At 39.6% G+C, this 21,972-nt stretch overlaps 1 protein-coding gene across 1 annotated transcript; it reads left to right on the forward strand.

Annotated features, from left to right (window-relative positions):
* Positions 1 to 59: 59 nt before the first annotated feature.
* Positions 60 to 8,976, forward strand: MBLAC2 (metallo-beta-lactamase domain containing 2). The gene is made up of 2 exons (XM_080679304.1): positions 60 to 1,004; positions 5,639 to 8,976. The coding sequence occupies exons 1-2, from the start codon at positions 551 to 553 to the stop codon at positions 6,022 to 6,024; spliced, it is 840 nt and encodes a 279-aa protein (XP_080535430.1). The 5' UTR covers positions 60 to 550; the 3' UTR covers positions 6,025 to 8,976.
* Positions 8,977 to 21,972: the final 12,996 nt, after the last annotated feature.

Consider the following 21,972-nt stretch of genomic DNA (forward strand, 5'->3'; position numbering starts at 1 on the left):
GGCGCCGTAGTCGATCTGCCCGCCGGGTCTGACCCTTTCCGCGCCGGCAGCAAGTGCGCACCGCAGAGCCGGGGGTGGGCGGGCCTGGCACATCCCGCGTCTCGCTCGGGCCTCCGCAGTCGGGGCCCCCTCGATGGGGGAAGTGTCGCTCTCTAATCTTCCGTTGGCTGCAACGGCCCTTGCGTTCACGCCCCCTCGCGCTGCGGCTGCTGAGGCTGCGATTGCTCTAGCGCCCCGGTGCGGGCGAGCTGCCTCTGCTCTCTGCGGACCCGTCCGGAGAGTGCGGTGGACGCTCTAGGCGGCGTCTCCGCGCCTCCTTCCTCCTCCCAGCTCTCCCCCGCGACCCCTCGCTCCCCGCACCAGCCTCAGCCCCCGGCCCCTCCTCGATCTGAGCCTCCCCGCACCAGCCTCAGCCCCCGGCCCCTCGATCTGAGCCTCCTCCTGGGCTGCGGGCAGATCGCCCCACTCCGCCGCAGAGCCTCGAGTCTGGGCAGCCGGCGGGAGGCACACACGCCTACACCCACTCCGCCCGGCCGCTCCCCTGCCAAGCATGTCGGCGCTCGAATGGTACGCCCACAAGTCCCTGGGCGACGGCATCTTCTGGATTCAGGAACGATTCTACGAGTCGGGCAACCGCGCCAACATCTGGCTGGTGCGCGGCTCGGAGCAGGACGTGGTGATCGACACGGGCCTGGGGCTGCGCAGCCTTCCGGAGTACCTGTACTCCGCCGGCCTCTTGCAGGACGGCGGGGCCAGAGAGGACGCGGCGTGCAGGCCGTTGCTGGCCGTGGCCACCCACGTGCACTTCGACCATTCCGGCGGCCTTTACCAGTTTGACCGGGTGGCCGTGCACCATGCCGAGGCCGAGGCACTGGCTCGCGGGGACAACTTTGAGACCGTGACCTGGCTGTCCGACAGCGAGGTGGTGCGGGCGCCCAGCCCTGGCTGGAGGGCCAGACAGTTCCGAGTGCAGGCGGTGCAGCCCACCCTCATCCTGCAGGATGGTAATTGGGCCCTCACGGGCGCGCGCTTTCTCCTTAAGGGAGGGGATTGGGGAGAAACTGCCCAAGGGATGGATGCATGTTGCCGATGTGCATGACTGTTAGGGGCTTGTCACATCGCAGAAACGCCACTCTTGTTTCTCCCATCCCCGAGTACAAGCCCACTCTACCAGAGCCAAGTCCATGGCAGCCTTCCTTACCGGAGACCAGCTCTGGCACCGAGTAGCAATGCTGAGTACTCAATGAAAGCCGGCCCCACCCCCTAGTCAGTTTCTTGTGTAAGATACAGTAGCGCTGCACTTGTGGTTAGAAATTTTCCATTCTTTTCCCGAATACCTATCTGGCATTTTCAGGCGCTTATCCAGCGAGAAGACTTGAAGAACGACACCTCACAGAGTGCATGTCATGCTCTGTGCTTTTGAGAGCTGCTGACTTCATCTGCTCGGTGACCATGGGCTATGAGAAATTCCCACCTGTAGGCTTAGAAAACCTCTAGAGAACTGTGGTTCAAATCTGCTCGTGCATCTTTGTCTTCCCGATAGATTTCTGTTCTTGATGTTGCCTCCCGAGAGAAAAATCTTGATAGGGTACACAAGAAGTAGAATATGTCTTGAGCCTACGAGCTATGACAGATATCCTGCCTGGTTGAAAGCAAGGCCTGAGAGAGATGAATAAGGAGGTTATTTCCGGTGATGGTGAAGTATGTGGACTAATGTATAGATATCCTTGGGCCTCTGTGAAAGATAGGATAGGGTTTAGAGAGAAACTAATGGAATAAAATAAGAGTAGGACCCCAGTCTTCCCAATCCCATGCAGGCACTTAAATAATTGAGGTAATTAGACACAGCAGTACCATTTGTATATTAGTTTCCTTTATTCTTTTTAGAATACTGTGTTGACTTCATTTTATCGTCACAACACATTTGAAGTGAGCCAGCGGACACCCAGTTAAATGGCATGCCTAGAGTGCACAGAGCAAGATAGTGGCAATAGTTAGGATTTGAATCAAGGCACCACAGCTCAAAGCATGCTGATCATACATAACTCCTACTCCATAAATATATTATGGTAATTCTGAGTAGAATGTGAAACCCCCTCCTTTCCATTCTGTTCTTGAAACCATTTAAATTTCCACTTTAATTTATTAAAACATCCTTCAATGAGGTAAAAAAGAAAATCAAGTTGCTACAATACAATAAGGCTCATTTTATGACCGGCCAATATAACAAATAATGAAATATTTTACAAAAATAATTTTGTCTTACAGATGAGATCCTGATCACTTGAAATATAAAACATAGAAAGCATGATTCTATACCTTACACCCCACCCAAAAAGTCCTTTCATTAAAAATTTAAATCTAAATATAGAAAAACTGGTTTAGATAGTAGTCTTATATTACCTAACAATTTGAGATAAAAGTAAGGTACATTTAATGTAAATTTAATGTCCTTTTACATTATTGTATATTTAATGTATTTAACATAAATTTACATTAAATGTACTTTTAGCTACTATATAGCTTGATAAAATTGATACTGTTACTAGTAAAGGTAAGATTTCCATGTAGTTGATGGGTATTCAGACTAAATTTTTTCTGGCATCCAGACCAAAAAAATGTTGACATTAGTACTTAAAATATATTTAAATTGTTTAAATGAATAAATTACTTTTGATTCATTTCCTTTTGCTCTCTGCCAGCAATCAATGGTGAAAGAGTGATAGAATAACTGTTTCACAGATAAATAGTCCAGGCAGGCCTGACTGTCCCATGCACACAGCCACTTTGGGAAAGAGCTGGGACTAGAATCCAGGTTTACTAAATACCAGTTATAGCTTTATAATTATAATTTAAGTATTTTGGAGCTGCAAGGGCCCTGTAAGCTACCTGTGTGGTATTTTAAGCCTTTGAAGGTATGAAAAGAAAGCTTGATATTTACCAAGCACATTGAAGGTGATAATACTGTGTTAAATCAAAAGGTATGTGGTTTTGTGTGTGTGTTTTTTGTTTTGTTTTTAGGAGCTGAATGCCTCACCCTCTCAAGTAGTATCTAATTTCCTCTTTTCTGGAGAACATTAATTTCCTGTCCCTTCTGCATGGTGTGGTCTGCTAACTTGCTATTATCATAATATGGATGCCTGGAAGGAGATATAAAATATTTATATTAAAAGTGCATACACAGTTATGCACACATATCAACAGCACATACCCAAACAGCACAACTTCTTTATTTGGTTAGAACATAAGGAAGCTGAAGTCAATTATTTTATTACATTTCATTTAAGTGAATTGATGATCACCTGTCTTGGGGAAACATAAATCTGTACACTGTATTACTGATCCAAAAGCTGATGTGTAAATGAGGGACAAGGAGGACAAGGAGATATCATCATACAGTGCATCATCTCTGATGGAAAAACACTTGCCCTACTGTTAGTGAAATAGTGTCTTCCTGTAATAAAATAACAATAAACCATAGATTGATATAGCACATTCTTCTTGAATAGGTGCACATTTTGCCTATTTTTGACAATATTCAAGTGATATGAAGTGCAGGCATTTTGGCTCCTATTATGCACATTTAAACTATTTGCCCAGAGTCACCAACATACAGAGTTAGGCAAAAGTAGGTTTATAGTTGATCGTATGGAAAATAATACAATAAATAATAATACAAAAATAAACTGTTTTGCATACCTATTTTGTATTTGAGCAGCTGTTTCAGGTGGACTTGAATCATTTAGGAACAATATAAAAAAAAAGATTCCAGAAAGGTAGGTGATTGGATAAGCACATCTTATTTGACTTCCTTCTAAAACCCCACTAAGACTACTATAAAGGGACCGTGGTTTGCTCCCCACAGTGACTGGGGAGCTGTTTCAGATGTGGAGAGCACTAAATACGATGACTGAGTGAGCAGTTGTACCCTATTCCAGCAATGGGAAAGCAAGAGCCAATCCAGTGTGCACTGCAGGAGCTGTAAAAGGAAGTGGCAATCACTGGTCCCTAAGTGGAGGCAAAGGGAAGAATACTACTAAAATGAGCAGAATTGGTTGAAAGCCATTTAAGAAGCTGTTAAAACTCTAGAACCCTTCTTAATAAGTGAATGCCCATCCAGTTAGTTTGTTCTCTGGAGAGAGTAAAGCGAGGGGTTTCTTGACTAAGGGATGGCAAGTACTATTGAGTACAGAGGTTCAGAATGGAAATAGGAAGAATGTGTGTGCATTCCCTCCTAGTTCCCAGAGAATGAGAGCCAGGCATTTATCCCCCACCTCCTCCCTCCTAGAAAATTGAAAGAATCAGATCTGAGATATCTGCTCAGACATAGAGGGAAGACTAAGATGCTCTTCTCTAAGTAATCCTTGGCTTGATCCTTCTGCAATGAAGCCTATATGTCACTAGGTCCCATGCATGTATTTCTAGCAGCCTTTTCATCCCCTACTCTTTAACAGGCAACCAAGCATGAAAAAATCTGTGAAAATTCCCTAACAAGAGATCAAATACTAAAACAAATAGCATAAAGCAACTTGGATGGTAGAATTATCATTAATATCATCAGGGGACTACAGGAAGTATTGCATTCAAGATATCCAAGAGACAATAGGATGCTTTCAAAATAAGCAACAGATGGAACAATACACACACACACACACACACACACACACACACACACGAAAGGGGCTCTTGGAATTTAAGACATCCAAAAATCTTAGCAGAAGATAACATTGAAAAGTTACAAAAAGAGCAGATAGGTAAAATGAAAACTAGGAGAGAACCAGTAAAGGAACAGTTTAGAAAATCCAACATTGGAATAATAGCAGCACAGACAAAATAAAGTGGGAAAGAAAGCAGTACAGGTAATTCCAGAAAATATCCCATGGCTAAGAGATGTAAATTTCCAGATTGAATGAACCCAGAGTTCCCAGCAAAATGGATGAAAACACTTCAAACCCAAGGCACATTACTGTAAAATTTCTGACTACTTGGAATTAAGCTTCCAGAAACTTAAAAAAAAAAAAATTATCCTGTAAAGGTATCTGGCCATGACTGGAATGCCGGGAAATTTGGGAGTGTCTGATCCCATCTCAATGTAATTACTGGGATTCAGACAAGACCAGGACAGACTGCTCCCACCCCTCGCCCCATTGATCTGTTTTGTGTCACTATAGTTTATTTTTTCTGAAAAGTTTCTACAAATGCAATTATAAAATATATAGCTTTTGTGTCTATCTTCTATTTGGTATGATGTTTTGGAGATTCATCCATGTTGTATTTACTAATAATTTATTCTTTTCCATTGCCTAGAAATAATCCAGTCAATGGACATGAAATATCTCTTCTTTTGTTTAGGTCTTTTTCCCCCTATTATTTATTTTTAATGTGGACAGTATTATGGATGTCTCCCAATTTCTCCCTTTTTGCCCCCCCTCCACCCAACCCTTGCCCCACCCTAGGCCTTCCCCATACTATTATGTGTCCATGGCTTACGCATATATGAAATAAGGTATTTTTAAAATTAAAGTAAAATAAATGTCACCCTTCCCAACCTCTTTGAAACCATTTAAATGTTCTTCTATTCTTTAATTGAAGTCATACATGCAACATGTTTATCTGTAAACTCTGTTTCTATTTATAGGGGATGTAATCAACCTTGGTGACAGACAGCTCACTGTTATGCACATGCCCGGTCACTCCAGGGGCAGTATTTGCTTACATGACAAAGACCGAAAGATTCTCTTCAGTGGAGATGTTGTGTACGATGGATCGCTGATTGACTGGCTCCCATACAGCAGGATAAGTGACTATGTTGGAACCTGTGAACGTCTGATAGAACTAGTGGACAGAGGTCTGGTAGAGAAGGTGCTTCCTGGGCACTTCAACACCTTTGGTGCCGAAAGGCTTTTTCGATTGGCTTCTAACTATATTGCAAAAGCTGGGATATGTCACAAAGTTTCTACTTTTGCCATGCGATCTCTTGCAAGTTTAGCCCTACGTGTAACAAATTCTAGGACCTCACCATAGTACCTATTCTGATAACCTATTTAGGTTAATTCTATAAATTAATCCAGTTCACTTTGTGCTGGTTAAAATGATTAATGGTGAGCATTTTAAAAAGTGCTATTATACTACTGTTGTATATTAGAGGGGGGAAAAAAAAGGTTGAGAATGAATAAGCCAAAAAAGAAAGTTCTTAGTTTAATTTTTTTCTTTCCTCCAAATAATAAACCTCTTAAGTAAGATTATAATTTGCCAAAGCTGTCATCTTGTAATATTTGCTCTAGAAGTGACATAAAAAATATTTAGGAAGCAAGGAGGCATTTTGTAGTAAGAGAACTATCCTTGCCTTCCATTTGTCTTATTTCCTAGATAACCTAGAAAAAGGGCATAAAGTGTTATGTTTATACTCCAAACTTGATATTTTTAGTATATTATTTAAAAGTAAAGGTTCTTGGGTTTAAAATACATTAGAACTCAATACAAACATATAAACTAAGATTTAGAATGACAGCTAAAACAATTCATTGTTCTGATACAGAATTTTTATACTTCATTTTATTTATTCTTAATGTAATTATCACATACATTATGTGTTATATAATTTTACTTACAAAAGTACAATGAAGTTTGTTTTATTGCAAAGCTTTAAGTGTAAATTGCAGAGTGCTTCAGTAAAAAGATGTTATATATTGTTGTTTGTTATTATGTGTGTGTAATATTTGTAATCATAAAAGTGAATTTCAAATGTCTGTAATCTAACTACAAATTGTCAGCTTTCTCAAAAGGACACTGTCAGGCAAACCTGAAAAATATAAACATTGAGAATAATTTTATTATATCCTGTTTTAATGTTAACAGCTATTATAAACAAAATTTTTCTTGTGAAATAGCAGCTTCAATATATGTCATATTTTATAGTATCAAAACAACTAGAGATCTACAACATCCTGGTCTGAACCATTCTTTTATTTAACATAACATACACATGTTCCACAGAAGAATTTTCAAAATAATGGAAAAATGTGCATTAGATATTGACTTAGAGTGAATTGCCTTTTTAATCCTGATTCACAACACCTATTCCTGTTCAGTATTCTTTGTCCTGAATGAAATGAAGTCTACATTTGTAAAGTTATAGGAAAGATTATACCACTATCTAGTAAAATGTTTTGGTTTGGTGCTCTTAATTTACTAAAAAATCTTTTGGAATAGCTCATAAAGGTGGGTTTTTTTTTAAGTGTTTTCACTGCCTTTTTGTTATTGACATGTCCAAGACCAAACTGAAATAGCTTTGGAAATTAGATTTTCAGTTTTAGGAAGGTTCAGCAATTGATTTCTAAAAAATTATGAAACTTTCCCTACCCTATACCCACCCAGGTTCTTTAGTCTTTTATTCACTCAACACACATGTGCACACACACCCACATGCATACACACAGTCACATACATACATGCACAGCATTGTGCTAAACACTGTGGAAGCTTAAAAAGTCAAAGAGACTACATCCTAACTGGAAGTAGAAGGCAAACAAAGTGTGGATAATATTATATGCAGATTGAAGTTGATATGAATTACACATGAGTGAGTATCAGGGACATAAATGGAGGGATGTGAAATTGGGTTAGAGAAAGATTCCTAAGGAGGGGATTTGAGTCATATTTGGAAGGATGGTTTTCTAGGTAGTCCAGGTAGGATAGAAAAAGATTCAAGTAGGGATGGAAGCATTGCTGTCTAGAGGAGCTATTCCCTGTGACAATTTAAATTTAATTTTCAGGAATCTTAGATCTTCCAAACACCAAGTATTTAGCATGAGAAAGATGGGTTTGTGATTGTGTATATAAGAATAATCCTTAATGACAGACAAGCTGTACTGCCACATGTGACCAAATGAACCTTTTCTTAAAATCAGTAAGAAGGCCATGATTGTTCAAATGTAAAATATCATGGGCATTTCTCTATGATAGTCATTCAAGGCTGTAGGTCGGTTTCAGTTGATAGTGCAACATCAAGAATATAAATTTGGTTCAGGGCAACTATAAACAATCACTTAACGAGCCTTAAATATAGCCATTATTTTTTATATCAGTAGCACAAAAGAAAACCAAAAGTCCTTAACCATTGACCATTTTATCATACTTTTTTAAAAGTTTGCACCAATTTTTATTGAGAAATATTTAAAGCCAATGAAGGTTTTATTTCTTAAAAGTGCAGTTTTCCAAAACACATTGATTTTAATTTTTTTTTAGTTTTTCAAATTGTACCAAACATAAGACTTTGATATTTTACTATTGCTTTAATGTGAACAAATTAGGGAAAGCAACTATTATTCATTTAGTCCCATGCTATGAATTTTAAAATGTGCATCATTTAATTTAATCCTGGCCCCAGTGCCAAGAAGTAACTGACCAGCCTCAAACAACACAACTTTGGACAAAGCTGGTCATTGAACACAGGTCTCTCTGCCTCCTAAATTGTGTGCTCTTTCTCTTATACCTGCACAATAACATAAAATTGGCAAAGTGTATTTTCTTCCAAGATGCCATATGTGCCAAGAATAAATCAAGTGATGTTAAAGCATAATAATAGCATATTTTTTAAAAAACGTTTAAAAATATATATATCAACCTGACAGTGACCCTTATTGTAATTTATGCTTTTTGGAAATGATAGCATGTAAGTATAATTCAAAGTTGTCAAAATGTAAGAAATTTAGGAATAATTTTTATTATTTTTATTGTTAATAACTGAATCTTTGGAAATTCATTTTCCTTATTTAGTGTTTCTTTTTAACTGAGACGTCTTAAACACAAACTTTGTATGTTATACTGATATAGGTAAATAAATTATTATGTGTAGTTGTTATTATATGGATAATAATATGAATATGACATGCACAAGTTGTCCTCATGATTTTCAGATAAATGTAAGTAAACGTGTGTGATCATTATTAAAGTGGACATTTTATTTCCATCTCTAATTGGTATGTTTTATGGTGTTAACAAATTCCCATTTAATTTCTTGCAAGGATATTTTCTCATGTGAAGTGCAGTTTTGAAAAGCTGATAATAAGATGTCAAATTGATGGGCAAAAATAGAAAATCCATAAACCAAAAAATACCCAAGTAAGCTTTAGTAGTTAATAAATATGACATTTCAAATCAATGGATGAAGGTGGACTATTCAATAAGAAAAATGTAAACCACTATATGGGAGGAAAAATATTTTCTCTACCCTCTTAGGTTCTGTGGCTGGGCCTAACAACTAAACTTACAAAAGACATTAACAGGACCAAAACATACAATTTTTTTGCTATTAATATTTTTATATGTACATGGACGCCTTAACATATAAGAATAAAAACCCAACGAAGCAGATAGGCTTGAGAGCTTTAAAACACACACACAAAAAGATAAATTGTGAAGACTGACATGGTAGGAAAAAGAGGTTTGGGCTAGGGTGGATAAATTATAGGAAATTGACGAGGAAATATATGGGAATGACTAATTAAACACAAGGGTTATTTTAGTAAGTTTGTTTATGCAGATTAATATTGAATTCAACTCTTGTCTCTAGTAATAAGAATGTTCTTCTCTTCTTGGTACAGGGAGGATACCTTTTTCATGGGAAATTTTATGCCCTGTGTTAGAAAGAGGGAGGTCAGAGAGCCCTTCCTTTTCCTCAGTTCCCTTCAGCTCAATCAATATGCCAAAATGAGATATTGTGCGTTCTGATTCCCTTTAGTACTTATTAGAAAAATGGGTAAATTATATGAACAGATTATTCATAGAAGAGGAAACACAAAGGGCCAATAAATAGTATACAACTAGAGGCCCCCACGACATTCGTGCACTGGGGGTGGTGTCCCTCAGCACGGCCTGCACTCTCTCACAGTCCGAGGACCCCTCAGGGGATGTCCCACTGACAGGCGGAGCAGGCCTAAGCCAGCAGGCAGTCATCCCCCGAGGGGTCCTTAGCACTGCCGCCGAGGCGGGAGAAGCTCCTGCCACTGCCACTACACTCACCAGCCGTGAGCCTGGCTTCTGGCTGAGCAGCACTCCCCCTGTGGGAACACACTGACCACCAGGGGGCAGCTCCTGCATTGAGCGCCTGCCCCCTGGTGGTCAGTGCGCATCATAGCGACTGGTCATTCCACCAGTTCGGTCTATTTGCATATAAGCCTTCTATAATAATAAAAGTGTAATATGCTAATTAGACCTCATATCCTTCCTTATGACCTTCTGGACGAAGCCATGGCTGCAAGGGAAGCGTGGGTCCCGGGTGCCTGCCAGCGGCTGGAGGGAAGCCCAGGTGCCGGGTGCCGGAGGGAAGCCGCTGCTGGCAGCCAGGGGAAGGAAGGCCTACTCTTACACTAATTCCATGCATCAGGCCTCTAGTTTATTATATAGGACTAGAGGCTCGGTGCATGAATTTGTGCACCAGTGGGTCCCTCGGCCTGGCATGCAGGATTGGGCTGAAACCGGCTCTCTGACATCCCCCGAGGGGTCCCAGATTGCAAGAGGGCATAGGCCAGGCCAAGGAACCCCACCAGTGCACGATCAGGGCTGGGGAGGGCTGTGGGAGGTTGGCCAGCCAGGGAGGGACCGCGGAAGGGATCTAGAGCATGTCCGGCCCATCTCACTCATCCCCAATCGGCCGGACACCAGCAGCAAGCTAGCCTACCAGTCAGAGCATCTGCTCCCTGGTGGTCAGTGCACATCATAGTGACTGGTCAACCAGTCAACTCTCTGACCCCTGGTGGTCAGTGCAGGTCATAGCGAGTGGTTGAGCGGCCTTAGCATATCATTAGCATATTATGCTTTGATTGGTTGAACGGATGACCAGACAACTGGACACTTAGCATATTGGGCTTTTATTATACAGGATTATGTTGAACCTCAGTAGTAATCAGGGAAATGCAAATTTAAATAATGGGATAGTTTACTCTAACCAGATTGGAGAATTTTGAGAATATGGAATGTTGGGAGGGGTAAGTAGATATTTTCTTGCTGTGCTGCTAGGAGTATAAAGTGTTCCAACCATTTGCAGGATGGTGGGGGCAATTCTGGAATGTGATTTAGCACATTCTAATCTTGGGTTAAGAATGGAGGTGGAGCACACACTTCTGCTCTCTTCTGAAACTCAGTAAAATAACAGAAAAGCCTTTTTTTTTTTTTAAATGGCATAAATTCACAAGAACAGCAGGCATGGTAGACAATAGCACAATATTTAGGACACTGGAAAGCTGATAAATGAATGGAAACTGATTTGGCAAACTCAAGAAAGCTGAAAACAGGAATGAGCAAAGCCAAGAAGCAATCTAATTACCACAAAGTCCCCCTAAAAGGGCTTAGAAATTGATAGCACAAGGTACCTCGAGAAGTTGGGGTGAAAGTTTTTGATTCAAATCATGTTTATGATTTAGACTACCAAACCCCTCCCCAATTCTACACTGCTATGCAATTTTCTGTCCCCATATTGGAGAAGATTGGAGGTTATTTAGATTTACCAAGCAATTAACTAATCTTTAACTTCAGGGCCTAGCATTTGCTGGGCCCCTTCCAAAGCCCTGGGAGGGGGCCCAAGAAATGTGTTTAAATGGTCATGTTAATTCATAAAACAAAGGTACTTTTTATTCTTTCTCGTAAAGCCCCCAAATTGCATAAATTTCGGGCCCCACAAAATTGGGATCGGCTCCTGACTAGAGGAGTGTCATATGGGGAGGGTAAAATAGGATTCCTACTCAGAGGCAACTAAGCCTTGTTAAGCATGGGTCCTATATGGAAAAAAGAGGGATTAAGCAAAGGTTTATGTACAGTGAAAGACTGTATCCTAAATGGTCACACTCCCAGATGTCTACAACCTAGCTCAAAGAATGCTGGCAGCTAGGATTATATACACTCTTGGGCAGGAGGCTGAAAACGCCTTTTCTTAGAAATTTGACTCCCAAAAGACAAGACTGAATGATACTGAATCTGGAGTCCCAAAGAAAGGGTCCAATTAGATCACCCTACAATTGCTGAACCTCCCTTCCTTGCCACTCTCACACAGGAAACTCTAAAATCTCCCATTCTTAAGTTTAAATACAGGGTGGGGCAAAGGTAGGTTTACCGTTGTTCTTATGGAAAAATAATACAGGAATTAATAAATAATAATACAAGAATAAACTGTTTCACATACTCACAACTGTAAAACTTTCACCTTACCCTGTGTATACACCAAATGCAGCATCTTCTAAAAAAAAAAAAAGCACACCACACACACAAAATAATAAATGGAAATAAATGAGAAAAACTACTTAAAGCAGTAAGATAATTTAACAAAATAGTAGGATATAAAATTGACATTAAAAATCCGCCAAAACTGGTTTGGCTCAGTGGATAGAGCGTCGGCCTGCGGACTGAAAGGTCCCAGGTTCGATTCCGGTCAAGGGCATGTAACTTGGTTGCGGGCACATCCCCAGTAGGAGGTGTGCAGGAGGCAGCTGATCGATGTTTCTCTCTCATCGATGTTTCTAACTCTCTATCCCTCTCCCTTCCTCTCTGTAAAAAATCAATAAAATATATATATATATATATAAAAAATCTATAGTAGTCTTCACCCGAAAAAGATATACAGCTGGCAAATAAGCATATGAGAAGATACTCCACATCATATGTCATCAGGAAAATACAAATTAAAACAATGACCTAACACTACATACCTATCAGAATGACCAAAACCCAGGACACTAATAACACCAAGTGCTGTCAAGGATGTGCAGCAATGAGAAATCTTAGCTAGTGCTAGTAATACAAAATGGTACAGACACTTTAGAAGACAGTTGGCAGGTTCTTAAAACCTAAACATACTCTTACCATATGTCAATGAAAGAAATGTTCAAACCTGTAGAGAATTTTTATTAGTTTTTTTTTTTTTTTTTTTTTTAGCCAAACATGGGAATTGCAGGGAAACAAAATCTCAATGGATTGAGAAAATGTTCCAGGAAATGGAAGCTTTACCACTTATTTTACACACCAATATCAAAGGAGAAGATGTAAAGGGCTTACATGAAATCCATTGGTGACAGATTAGGAAGATGGGAGAAAGCAAAGTAGGGAACTCTCTGAGATTGGATAAAAAGTAAAAGGAATAGACATCTTTTATGTTTGCGGGTAACGGACAGTTAAGAATTTTACAGCATATGGAGACAGTAAATGGAAAAACAGGATACCTGTGAAGGGTTCTATGGACTCTGCTCTGGTGCAGTGGTTGTGCCCGGAGGGGTCTGGGGAAAAAAGGTCACCCTGACATTCCAAAGGAATGTGATGGTAGGTGCAAAAAGACAACAAACAAAAACAAAACAAAACAAATAAAAAGACAGTAAACACTGGTTTGGCACAGTGGATAGAGTGTTGGCCTGAGGACTGAGGGATGCCAGGTTTGATTCCAGTCAAGGGCATATGCCTGAGTTGTGGGCTCGATCCCCAGTGTAGGGCATGCAGGAGGCAGCTGATCGGTGATTCTCTCTCATCATTGATGTTTCTATCTCTTGCTCTCTTCTCTCTGAAATCAATTAAAAAAACAAAATATACTTCCACAGATTTGTGAAATCTTTAAAGGAGTAAGGCAGTCTGTGGTGATAATATATTCTCAGATTCATTCTGGAATCTTTTTTTTTTAATCTTTATTTTTTAATTTTTTTAAAATTTCCTTCAGTATACTCAGCACTGGACACATTAAGGTGGGGGATGAGGAGAACAATAAATGATAAAACTGATGTTCTATCAGTTTTGATGTTCACAGTTTTCTCTATGTTATGAAAAGTTCACCTTCCTCCCAAAGCCTCCATTTCTGGTGACTTCCAATGGGCTCATAGGTATGTAGTCTACAAATTCTTATCATTTATCTGTTCATCTCCACTGTTCAATTCTTGTCACTGCTCCTACAGACACACTCTTTCTTCTCAGAACTTGCCCCTTCAACAGGCTTCAAATGAGAGAGAGAGTCTAGAAATTTCTCTTAGCAAAATTTTTGGGGGAGGAAGGGAAGATACATCATGTTTAATTTTTTTGTTGTTGTTGTTGTTAAGTGGCCAGCATCCAGAAAAAAAAAACACAAATAGGAGAATCCACATAACAATTTGGTTTTCTTACCTCTCTTGAAAAAAAAATCATAGAATATGGCATTTTGGGGTCTCTATTTTCATTTAGTTGGACCTAAACAGTAGTCTTTCTCTTTATTTTTTATTTATTTATTTTTTTAGTCTTTCTCTTTAGATGGGGCATGAGCTTCCACATTTGTCACAGTTCTCCTACTGTGTGCTGTATTATACCCAGCCTACTTTATTCTACATATCTGCCTTGCCCTTGTAAGCATTTGTTTTTGCAAACCTTGATCTTTCTTAGTTCATGAGATGTACTGTGCTCTCTTATTTTTTCCCCAAATTTAATTATCTGGAGAAATTGGGGCACATCTCCAGACTTGAGAATATTTAGTGACAATATATCACACTCAAAATAGTGAGCCAACAAGTAATATCTATTCTCTTTTAATTTAGGAAAAGTTCTTTGCTCACCTCCTCTGGCATCTACTTCTAGAGTTAAGAAAATTCATTGTCAGATCAATTTATTCCAAAACTTAGTAACAGTGACCCTGACTTAATCATTGGTCCTGGTTACCATCTGTGTAAAAAAATCTAGTGCAAAAAAATGCCTCCTTGTGGTTTGTCCTAATATTGCAGCACATAAAATAAGGCTCCTTCTGCAATTATATTGCTTATCCCACCAAAATAACTCTTTTTAAAAATAGTAATGTTGGAGAAAATTGTCCACTACTTGGAAATGGGCAAAAGAGATTACTAGTTTAGCAGACTTTCTGGAGATTATTTGATTATATAAGGTTGTGTATCTTTCTTTTTTTTAAATCCTCACCAGAGAATATGTTTTCATTGATTTTTAGAGAGAGGTGAAGGGGTGGGGAGGGCGGGGAGAGAGAGAGAGAAAGAAATATCAATGTGAGAGAGAAGCATTGATTAATTACCTCCCATATGCGCCCAGACCAGGTATTGAACCTGCAACCTTTTTTGGTTTGTGACAATACTCTAACCAACAGAGCTACCTGTCCAGGGCAGGTTGTGTATCTATGATCAACTCTCTATTGAGCAGGCTCTTTTACATCTCAATACCATAGAAATTAGCTCATACAAAAGTAGTAGTAATGCAAATAATTCTTACACATAGCAATGCAAATTAATTTTGTCTTGTAGATATAAAATTGATTTCTGCTTTCTAGAAAAGATGACCACAAACATTAAATTCGTACTTAGATTAACCACTTTTGTATCTATTAGCACATTCTTTTCAGAATTCCTTGTTATGTGTGTGTGTTTCTGAACTCCCTCAATTTAAACTAACTCCCTCAATTATTAATGAGTTGAAAATTTTTCTTTTAAAAAAATGTTTTCTTTTTAATTGACTTCAGAGAGAGGAAGGGAGAGGGAGAGAGATAGAAACATCAATGATGAGAAAGAATCATTGATTGGCTGCCTTCTGCAAACTCCCTACTGGGGATTAAGCCCGAAACCCAGGCACGTGCCCTGCCTGGGAATCAAACTAGCAGGGTGAGTTGAAAATCTTTCACATGTGTTCATTTTATACCTACATGAGAGTAAAAAATATCTGTTTTTCTTCTGGAACATCATACTTTATCAGTTAAAGGTCTGGTGTTCAGTTCCAATTAAAAAACTCAGACAGGTTACTAAATATGTAAACCCAAATTACAGAAAAATTAGTGGGATAGAAAGAATATTTTGGGTATATTCTGACTGTAAACTTTTTTGTGGTAAAGGAATCTTCTCCACAAGGGCAGTCTGCCCTCAAAATCTTTCTATTACTCCTTGCCTGTTTTTGTTATTGTTGTTATTTGTTTGCTTTGTTTTTAACCCACAAAAGGCAAAAAGAAATTTGAGACATTTTTAAAAAATTAGGTGAGCAAGGTAAAAAATCAGAGGAAAGAAATGAAAACTGATTCAAGAGCACTGTTTCAACTATGTCTTTCTATACAGTCTACTTTCAGGCCTAAATCTTGGACATCTGTGTGCTCCTAAGTAAAGCCATTCCTTTTCCATCTCAGTGACCCAGTGACTTCTCTGGCTGTCAAAGAAGGACTTTAATTTACTGCAACCCAAACACAATAATAGAGCACTCTTTAACTTGTGTTTTATTTCTTCAGAATTGAGGAATAGCCATTTGGAAACTGAGGTGAGAGTTAAAAAAAAAAAGTGTTTTCTTCAAGAGCCATTTCTCTAGTGTATTCACAAATATACAAAGATATTGCCATCTAGTGGTTTCATCGAAGAAATTCCGTAAAACAATTTTTTCTCATGAAGTTTCATATTAATACTAGAGGCCCGGTGCATGAAATTCGTGCACAGGGGTGTGTGTCACTCAGCCCAGCCTGCACCCTCTCCAATCTGGGACCCCTCGGGGGATGTCCGAATCCCCGGTTAGGCCTGATTCAGGTAGGAATGGGCCTAAATGGGCAGTCGGACATCCCTCTCACAATCCGGGATTGCTGGCTCCCAACTGCTCACCTGCCTGCCTTCCTGATTGCCCCTAACCGCTTCTGCCTGCCAGCCTGATCACCCCTAACCACTCCCCTGCCAGCCTGATTGATGCCTAACTGCTCCCCTGCCAGCCTGTTTGCCCCTAACTGCCCTTCCCTGCAGGCCTGGTCACCCCTAACTGCCCTCCCCTGCAGGCCTGGTCACCCCCAACTGCTCTCCCCTGCAGGCCTGGGTCTCCCCCAAACTGCCCTTCCCTGCAGGTCCAGTCACCCCAACTTCCCTCCTATGCCAGCCTGGTCACCTCTAACTGCCCTCCCCTGCTGGCCATCTTGTGGTGACCATCTTGTGTCCACATGGGGGCAGCCATCTTGTGTGTTGGAGTGATGGTCAATTTGCATATTACTCTTTTATTAGATAGGATAGAGGCCTGGTGCATGGGTGGGGGCCAACTGGTTTGCCCTGAAGGGTGTCCCGGATCAGGGTGGGGGTTCCCTTGGGTGTGGTGCGGCCTGGGCGAGGGACCTATGGTGGTTTGCAGGCTGGCCACGCCCCCCAGCGACCCAAGTGGAGGCCCTGGTATCTGGGATTTATTTATCTTCTATAATTGAAACTTTGTAGCCTTTAGTGGAGGCCTAGGCCGGCCAGGGTGTGCAGAAAGCTTGGCTTCCTCCATTACTGGGGAAACCCAAGCCTCCTGCTCACTCCGTGGCCGAAGCCTTCTTGGTTGGGTTAATTTGCATAATTGCCCCTGATTGGCTGGTGGGTGTGGCTTGTGGGTGTAGCAGAGGTATGGTCAATTTGCATATTACTCTTTTATTAGATAGTATTTTCTTTATGTGGTCCTAAAAAGACATTTGTTTTTAGAAAGCAATTATTAATATTCAATTAAGGTTTCAGATTTTGCCCCTCTTCTCTGTCTTTTCAGGTTATATTCCATAACTATTAAACTCTGTAGGATATAACTTAGATTAGGCAAAGATTGTTTTATAATTGAAGAAAATATTACTAAAAGACAATGTTTGCCCTGCCAGTGTTACTCAGTGGTTGAGCATCAACCTATGAACCAGGAGGTCAAGGTTTGATTCTCAGGGCACATGCCCAGGGTTTCAGGCTCGATCCCCAGAAAGGGGCATGCAGGAGGCAGCCGATCAATGATTCTCTCTCATCACTGATGTTTCTCTCTCTCTCTCTCCCCCTCTCCCATCCTCTCTGAAATCAATAATAATATATTTTAAAAAGACAATGTTTCACTGAAGGGATTGTCAGAGGTTAAACTACCTAAACCAAATAACAAAATCAAATTAATACTTCATATTAAATTTTAAAAAGGAACCATGTAAAATACAGTTTTGATTATAAAATAAAGTTTTATAAGACTCTCCAACACAAAAAACTTTGACATTTAAACTTATAAAAATTATATTTATAAATACAGCCTAATTTTATTTACAGATAAAGAAACAACCCGAACATTATCATTTTTTCTGCATTGGTGTACATTTTTGTAGTCCTATGTAAAAAAGAATCACTCTGTTTTACTTCAGAACTATTTCATTTCTAATAACAATATGAGACCGTAGGTCCCCCAAATATTCTTACTCCATCTGGCTATTATAGGGATTTTTTCAGGTTCCCCTTGGATTTTCAAATCATCATGTACCCAAGTATCACCTAAAGGAAACTCCTCCCCAACCCCTTGCCTAATTTCTGATTTTGCTTTTAAAGCAAGTTTTACACGTTGGGGACCATACTGCTTATAACGAATTTAACAGACTGGCGTTTCCTTTTCATCCTTGGTCTGAAAAGTGTCATGGTGGAATCCATCCAGCCTGGGCCAAACAAGATTAAAAAAATGTCTGTTCATGCCATCTTGTAAGGTAGATATAAAAGTCTAGATGTGAGATGCAGAAACTAGACAGAGGGACAAACAGGCTCAATTTATGAGACCTGTGTAAAAAATGAAACCTTCTACACTCTGTAAAAGGTCCGGGGGCACAAATTGCCATGGTACCCCTGCATAGTGCTCTAGAGGTAAGAAGAAAGAGTATTGCTGTATATACTCATCCTCACCTACATCTGTCCCCACATCCCCAACTGTAGTCATGCTTTAGGTAACTACAGATCCTGCTATAGTTGTGGAAAATAAGCACAAATTCAGTTTGGAGATGGAGTAAGGTTTATTTTATCATCTAGTAAGAAAGCAGCACACAGGAAGGAAGCCATGTGAGTACACATAAGCCAAAGTTGGATGACCATAACCGAATTCCTTCACTACATTCCCAATTTTGCTGTAATGAAATAATTTAATAAAAGCAAAGAATCCTAGTAGATTGATAAGTATACAATTTACCTCTACATCTACTAAGAGTAAAGAAAAAAATTAGACAATGGATTTTCTATAGGTACTTTAAGTTACTAGGCAAGTCAATCAAGGAAAAATAAAATAGTAATGCTAAACGTCAAGAGCTATTTGTAAAGTGTTTTGATAACCTCTTAAAACAGGTCACAGTTTTTGTCTAGAGGAAGTAAAACATAAATGTCTATTAATGTGTAGAAATGTCAATCTTTACTCTATTTATATAATACCGTATATAGATCTATTTATTATAAGGGATAATTACTTCTTCAAGACTGAGTACAGAGCCTCTCTCAAATACTGAATTAGAATTTATAAGATTGGGGCTCAGCCATCTCTATTTGTAATAATCTTTCCAGGTCTCTCTGATTTATGTGTTTGAGAACAATTCTAGACTTTATTAACAAAACTAATAAAACTAAATAATCTTTATGGAAAAGGTTTAATGGCAATCAAGGGTGAAAAAGTGGAACAACAGGTCAAAATTAATAGCCACGTAGCTGGAAGAGTGGCAAATCATCAATGAGATTCCAAATTTACAATACCATTTGTACAGGAGATAATTCTTTGTTTTTTGAAATTAAATATTTACTGTTGGAAGTATTATATATGTTCCTTCCCCCCTCCCATTGACCCCTTCTAGCTTTCCCGCCTCCCCCCAAGCCTTCATTACCCTATTGTCTGTGTCCATGGGTTATGCATATATGCATACAAGTTCTTTGGTTGATCTCATCCCACCCACCCACCCTCCCCTGACTTCCCTCTGAGATTCAACAGTCTGTTCCATGCTTCTATGTCTCTGGATCTATTTGGTTCATCAGTTAATTTTGTTCATTAGATTCCACATATGAGTGAGATCATGCGATACTTATCTTTCTCTTTATTCTCAAGCACGTCAAACTCAAAGGCTAACACAGGGCAAATAAACAAGGTTTAAGTTTATGTGAGCCGCAAAAAAAACAAAAGCTTCAATTTTCATAGAAACATAGGTTTATTTCGATAGAGACATACTGAATACAAAGGGCTGAAATAAATGAGTAATCATTAACATAAAATAATAGAACATTTTAATAAAAATTAATATTTTTTCTTAAACATTAACTTACCAGACACTGAATAACTATACAAATTAATAAGTATAATGCAAATAAACCTATTTTTCTTGTTCTCTGAAAGCGAAATATTTCCTGTTGCGCACAACAAACAAGTCAGTCCAAGACTAATGGCAATTGGCTGCTAAAATATTCACTCTAGTATTAGTGGAGAGAAATGGTGTGCCTATGTGTAAGGCACGTAAGGGAAATGAATGCAACACAATTACAGTAATCAGTAATTAACAAACATTGTAGTTCATTATTAATAATTATATATAACAGGATATTGTAAAAATTAAGTTATGAAATTTTTATTAAAACGATTCTTGCATACCGTTATGTAGGCTGGGCCGCAAAATTATTAAAGGGTAAGAGATTCTTCTTTTTCACTGCTGCATAGTATTCTCTGGTATAAATGTACCACAGCTTTTTTATCTACTCACTGATGGGCACTTGGGCTGTTTCTAGATCTTAGCTATTGTAAATTGCACTGCTATGAACATAGGGGTGCATACATTCTTTCTGATTGGTGTTTTGGGCTTCTTAGGATACATTCCTAGAAGTGGGATCACTGGATGAAAATAATCCTTTAAAAAATGTTTTTATTGATTTCAGAGAGGGAGAGAGAGAAACATCAATGATGAGAGAGAATCATTGATCACCTGCCTCCTGAGGATCAAGCCAGCAACCTGGGCATGTTCCCTGACGGGTAATCAAACCGTGATCTCCTGGCTTAAAGGTTATGCTCAATCACTGAGCCACATTGGCTGAGCTAAAAATAATTCTTTAATGAGACTTATTGATACAAGTGGCAACCTGATAAAGGAAAGAGTCAAAATACTGAAAACTCAAACAATTGTTTTTATTAATTCAAGAATTACTTACTGAGTATCAACTACATGCTAGGTGCTATGTTAGGTAGTAGAATTACAGAGAGAAAAAGTTTATAAAATGGTTCTTCAGTGGAAATAAAAATCACCTTGGGTACTTGTTAAGAATGCAGACACTCAGTATCTGACTATGAAGAATATGCATCTAATTAGTAAGACTGAAAGTAAGAGACATCTACACTAATAAAAGAGAAAGATGCAAATTGACCATACCTTTGTGATGCCCACCAGCCAATCAGGAGTGATATGCAAATTAACCTCATCGCCTCTGTGGAGACTGACAGCAGGGTGCAAAGAGGCCTGCTTGGCTGTCGCCATGGCAACTGGGGAGTAGGCAAGCGCAGCTGCAGGCAGCTCCCAGCACAGCCTGCTTGACCATCGCCACAGTGACCTGGGAGCAGGGAAGTGTGGCCCGCAGGCAGCACCCAGCACGGCCTCAGTGACCCAGGAGCAGTGAAGCACAGCCTGCAGGCAGCTCCCAGCACAACCTGCTTGGCAGTCGCCACAATGTGGAGCAGACAGGCCCCTTAGAGAGCAGAGAACCACGGGGAGCGGGCCTAAGCCGTCAATAGGACATCCCCTGAGGGCTCCCGGATTGGAGAGGGTGCAGGTCAGGATGAGGGACACACCGCCCCCTGATGCACGAATTTCGGGCACCAGGCCTCTAGTGTATAATAAAAGTGCTAAGTTTTAAGAGATATACAGAAATGTCATTTGATCACTGATCCATACCAGGAGGGAAGGTTAAATATCAGGAATAGTTTTTCATAAAAGATGATACCAAATTGAATTCTTGAATAAAACACAGTAGTTCTCTAAATGAAAAAAAAAAAAATGTAGGAAAAAAATGGAAAATGGCATTGAATGATGAAAAAGCGTGGCCTATATGAAGTGCCAAAGAAGATTTCTTATACTGGAATTTAGGAGTTGAGAGTGAGTCACAAGGAGAAACTGGAGAAATAGGCAAGACTAAATCCTTGTATCCTAAGCCAAAGAGTTTTATTTTTTTATTTTTATTTTTTATTTAATAAATCTTTATTGTTCAGTATTACAATTGTTCCTTTTTTCCCCCCATAGCTCCCCTCCAC

Source organism: Plecotus auritus (genome assembly GCF_963455305.1).
Source record: "Plecotus auritus genome assembly, chromosome: 7".
In the NCBI taxonomy this organism is placed as follows: Eukaryota; Metazoa; Chordata; class Mammalia; order Chiroptera; family Vespertilionidae; genus Plecotus; species Plecotus auritus.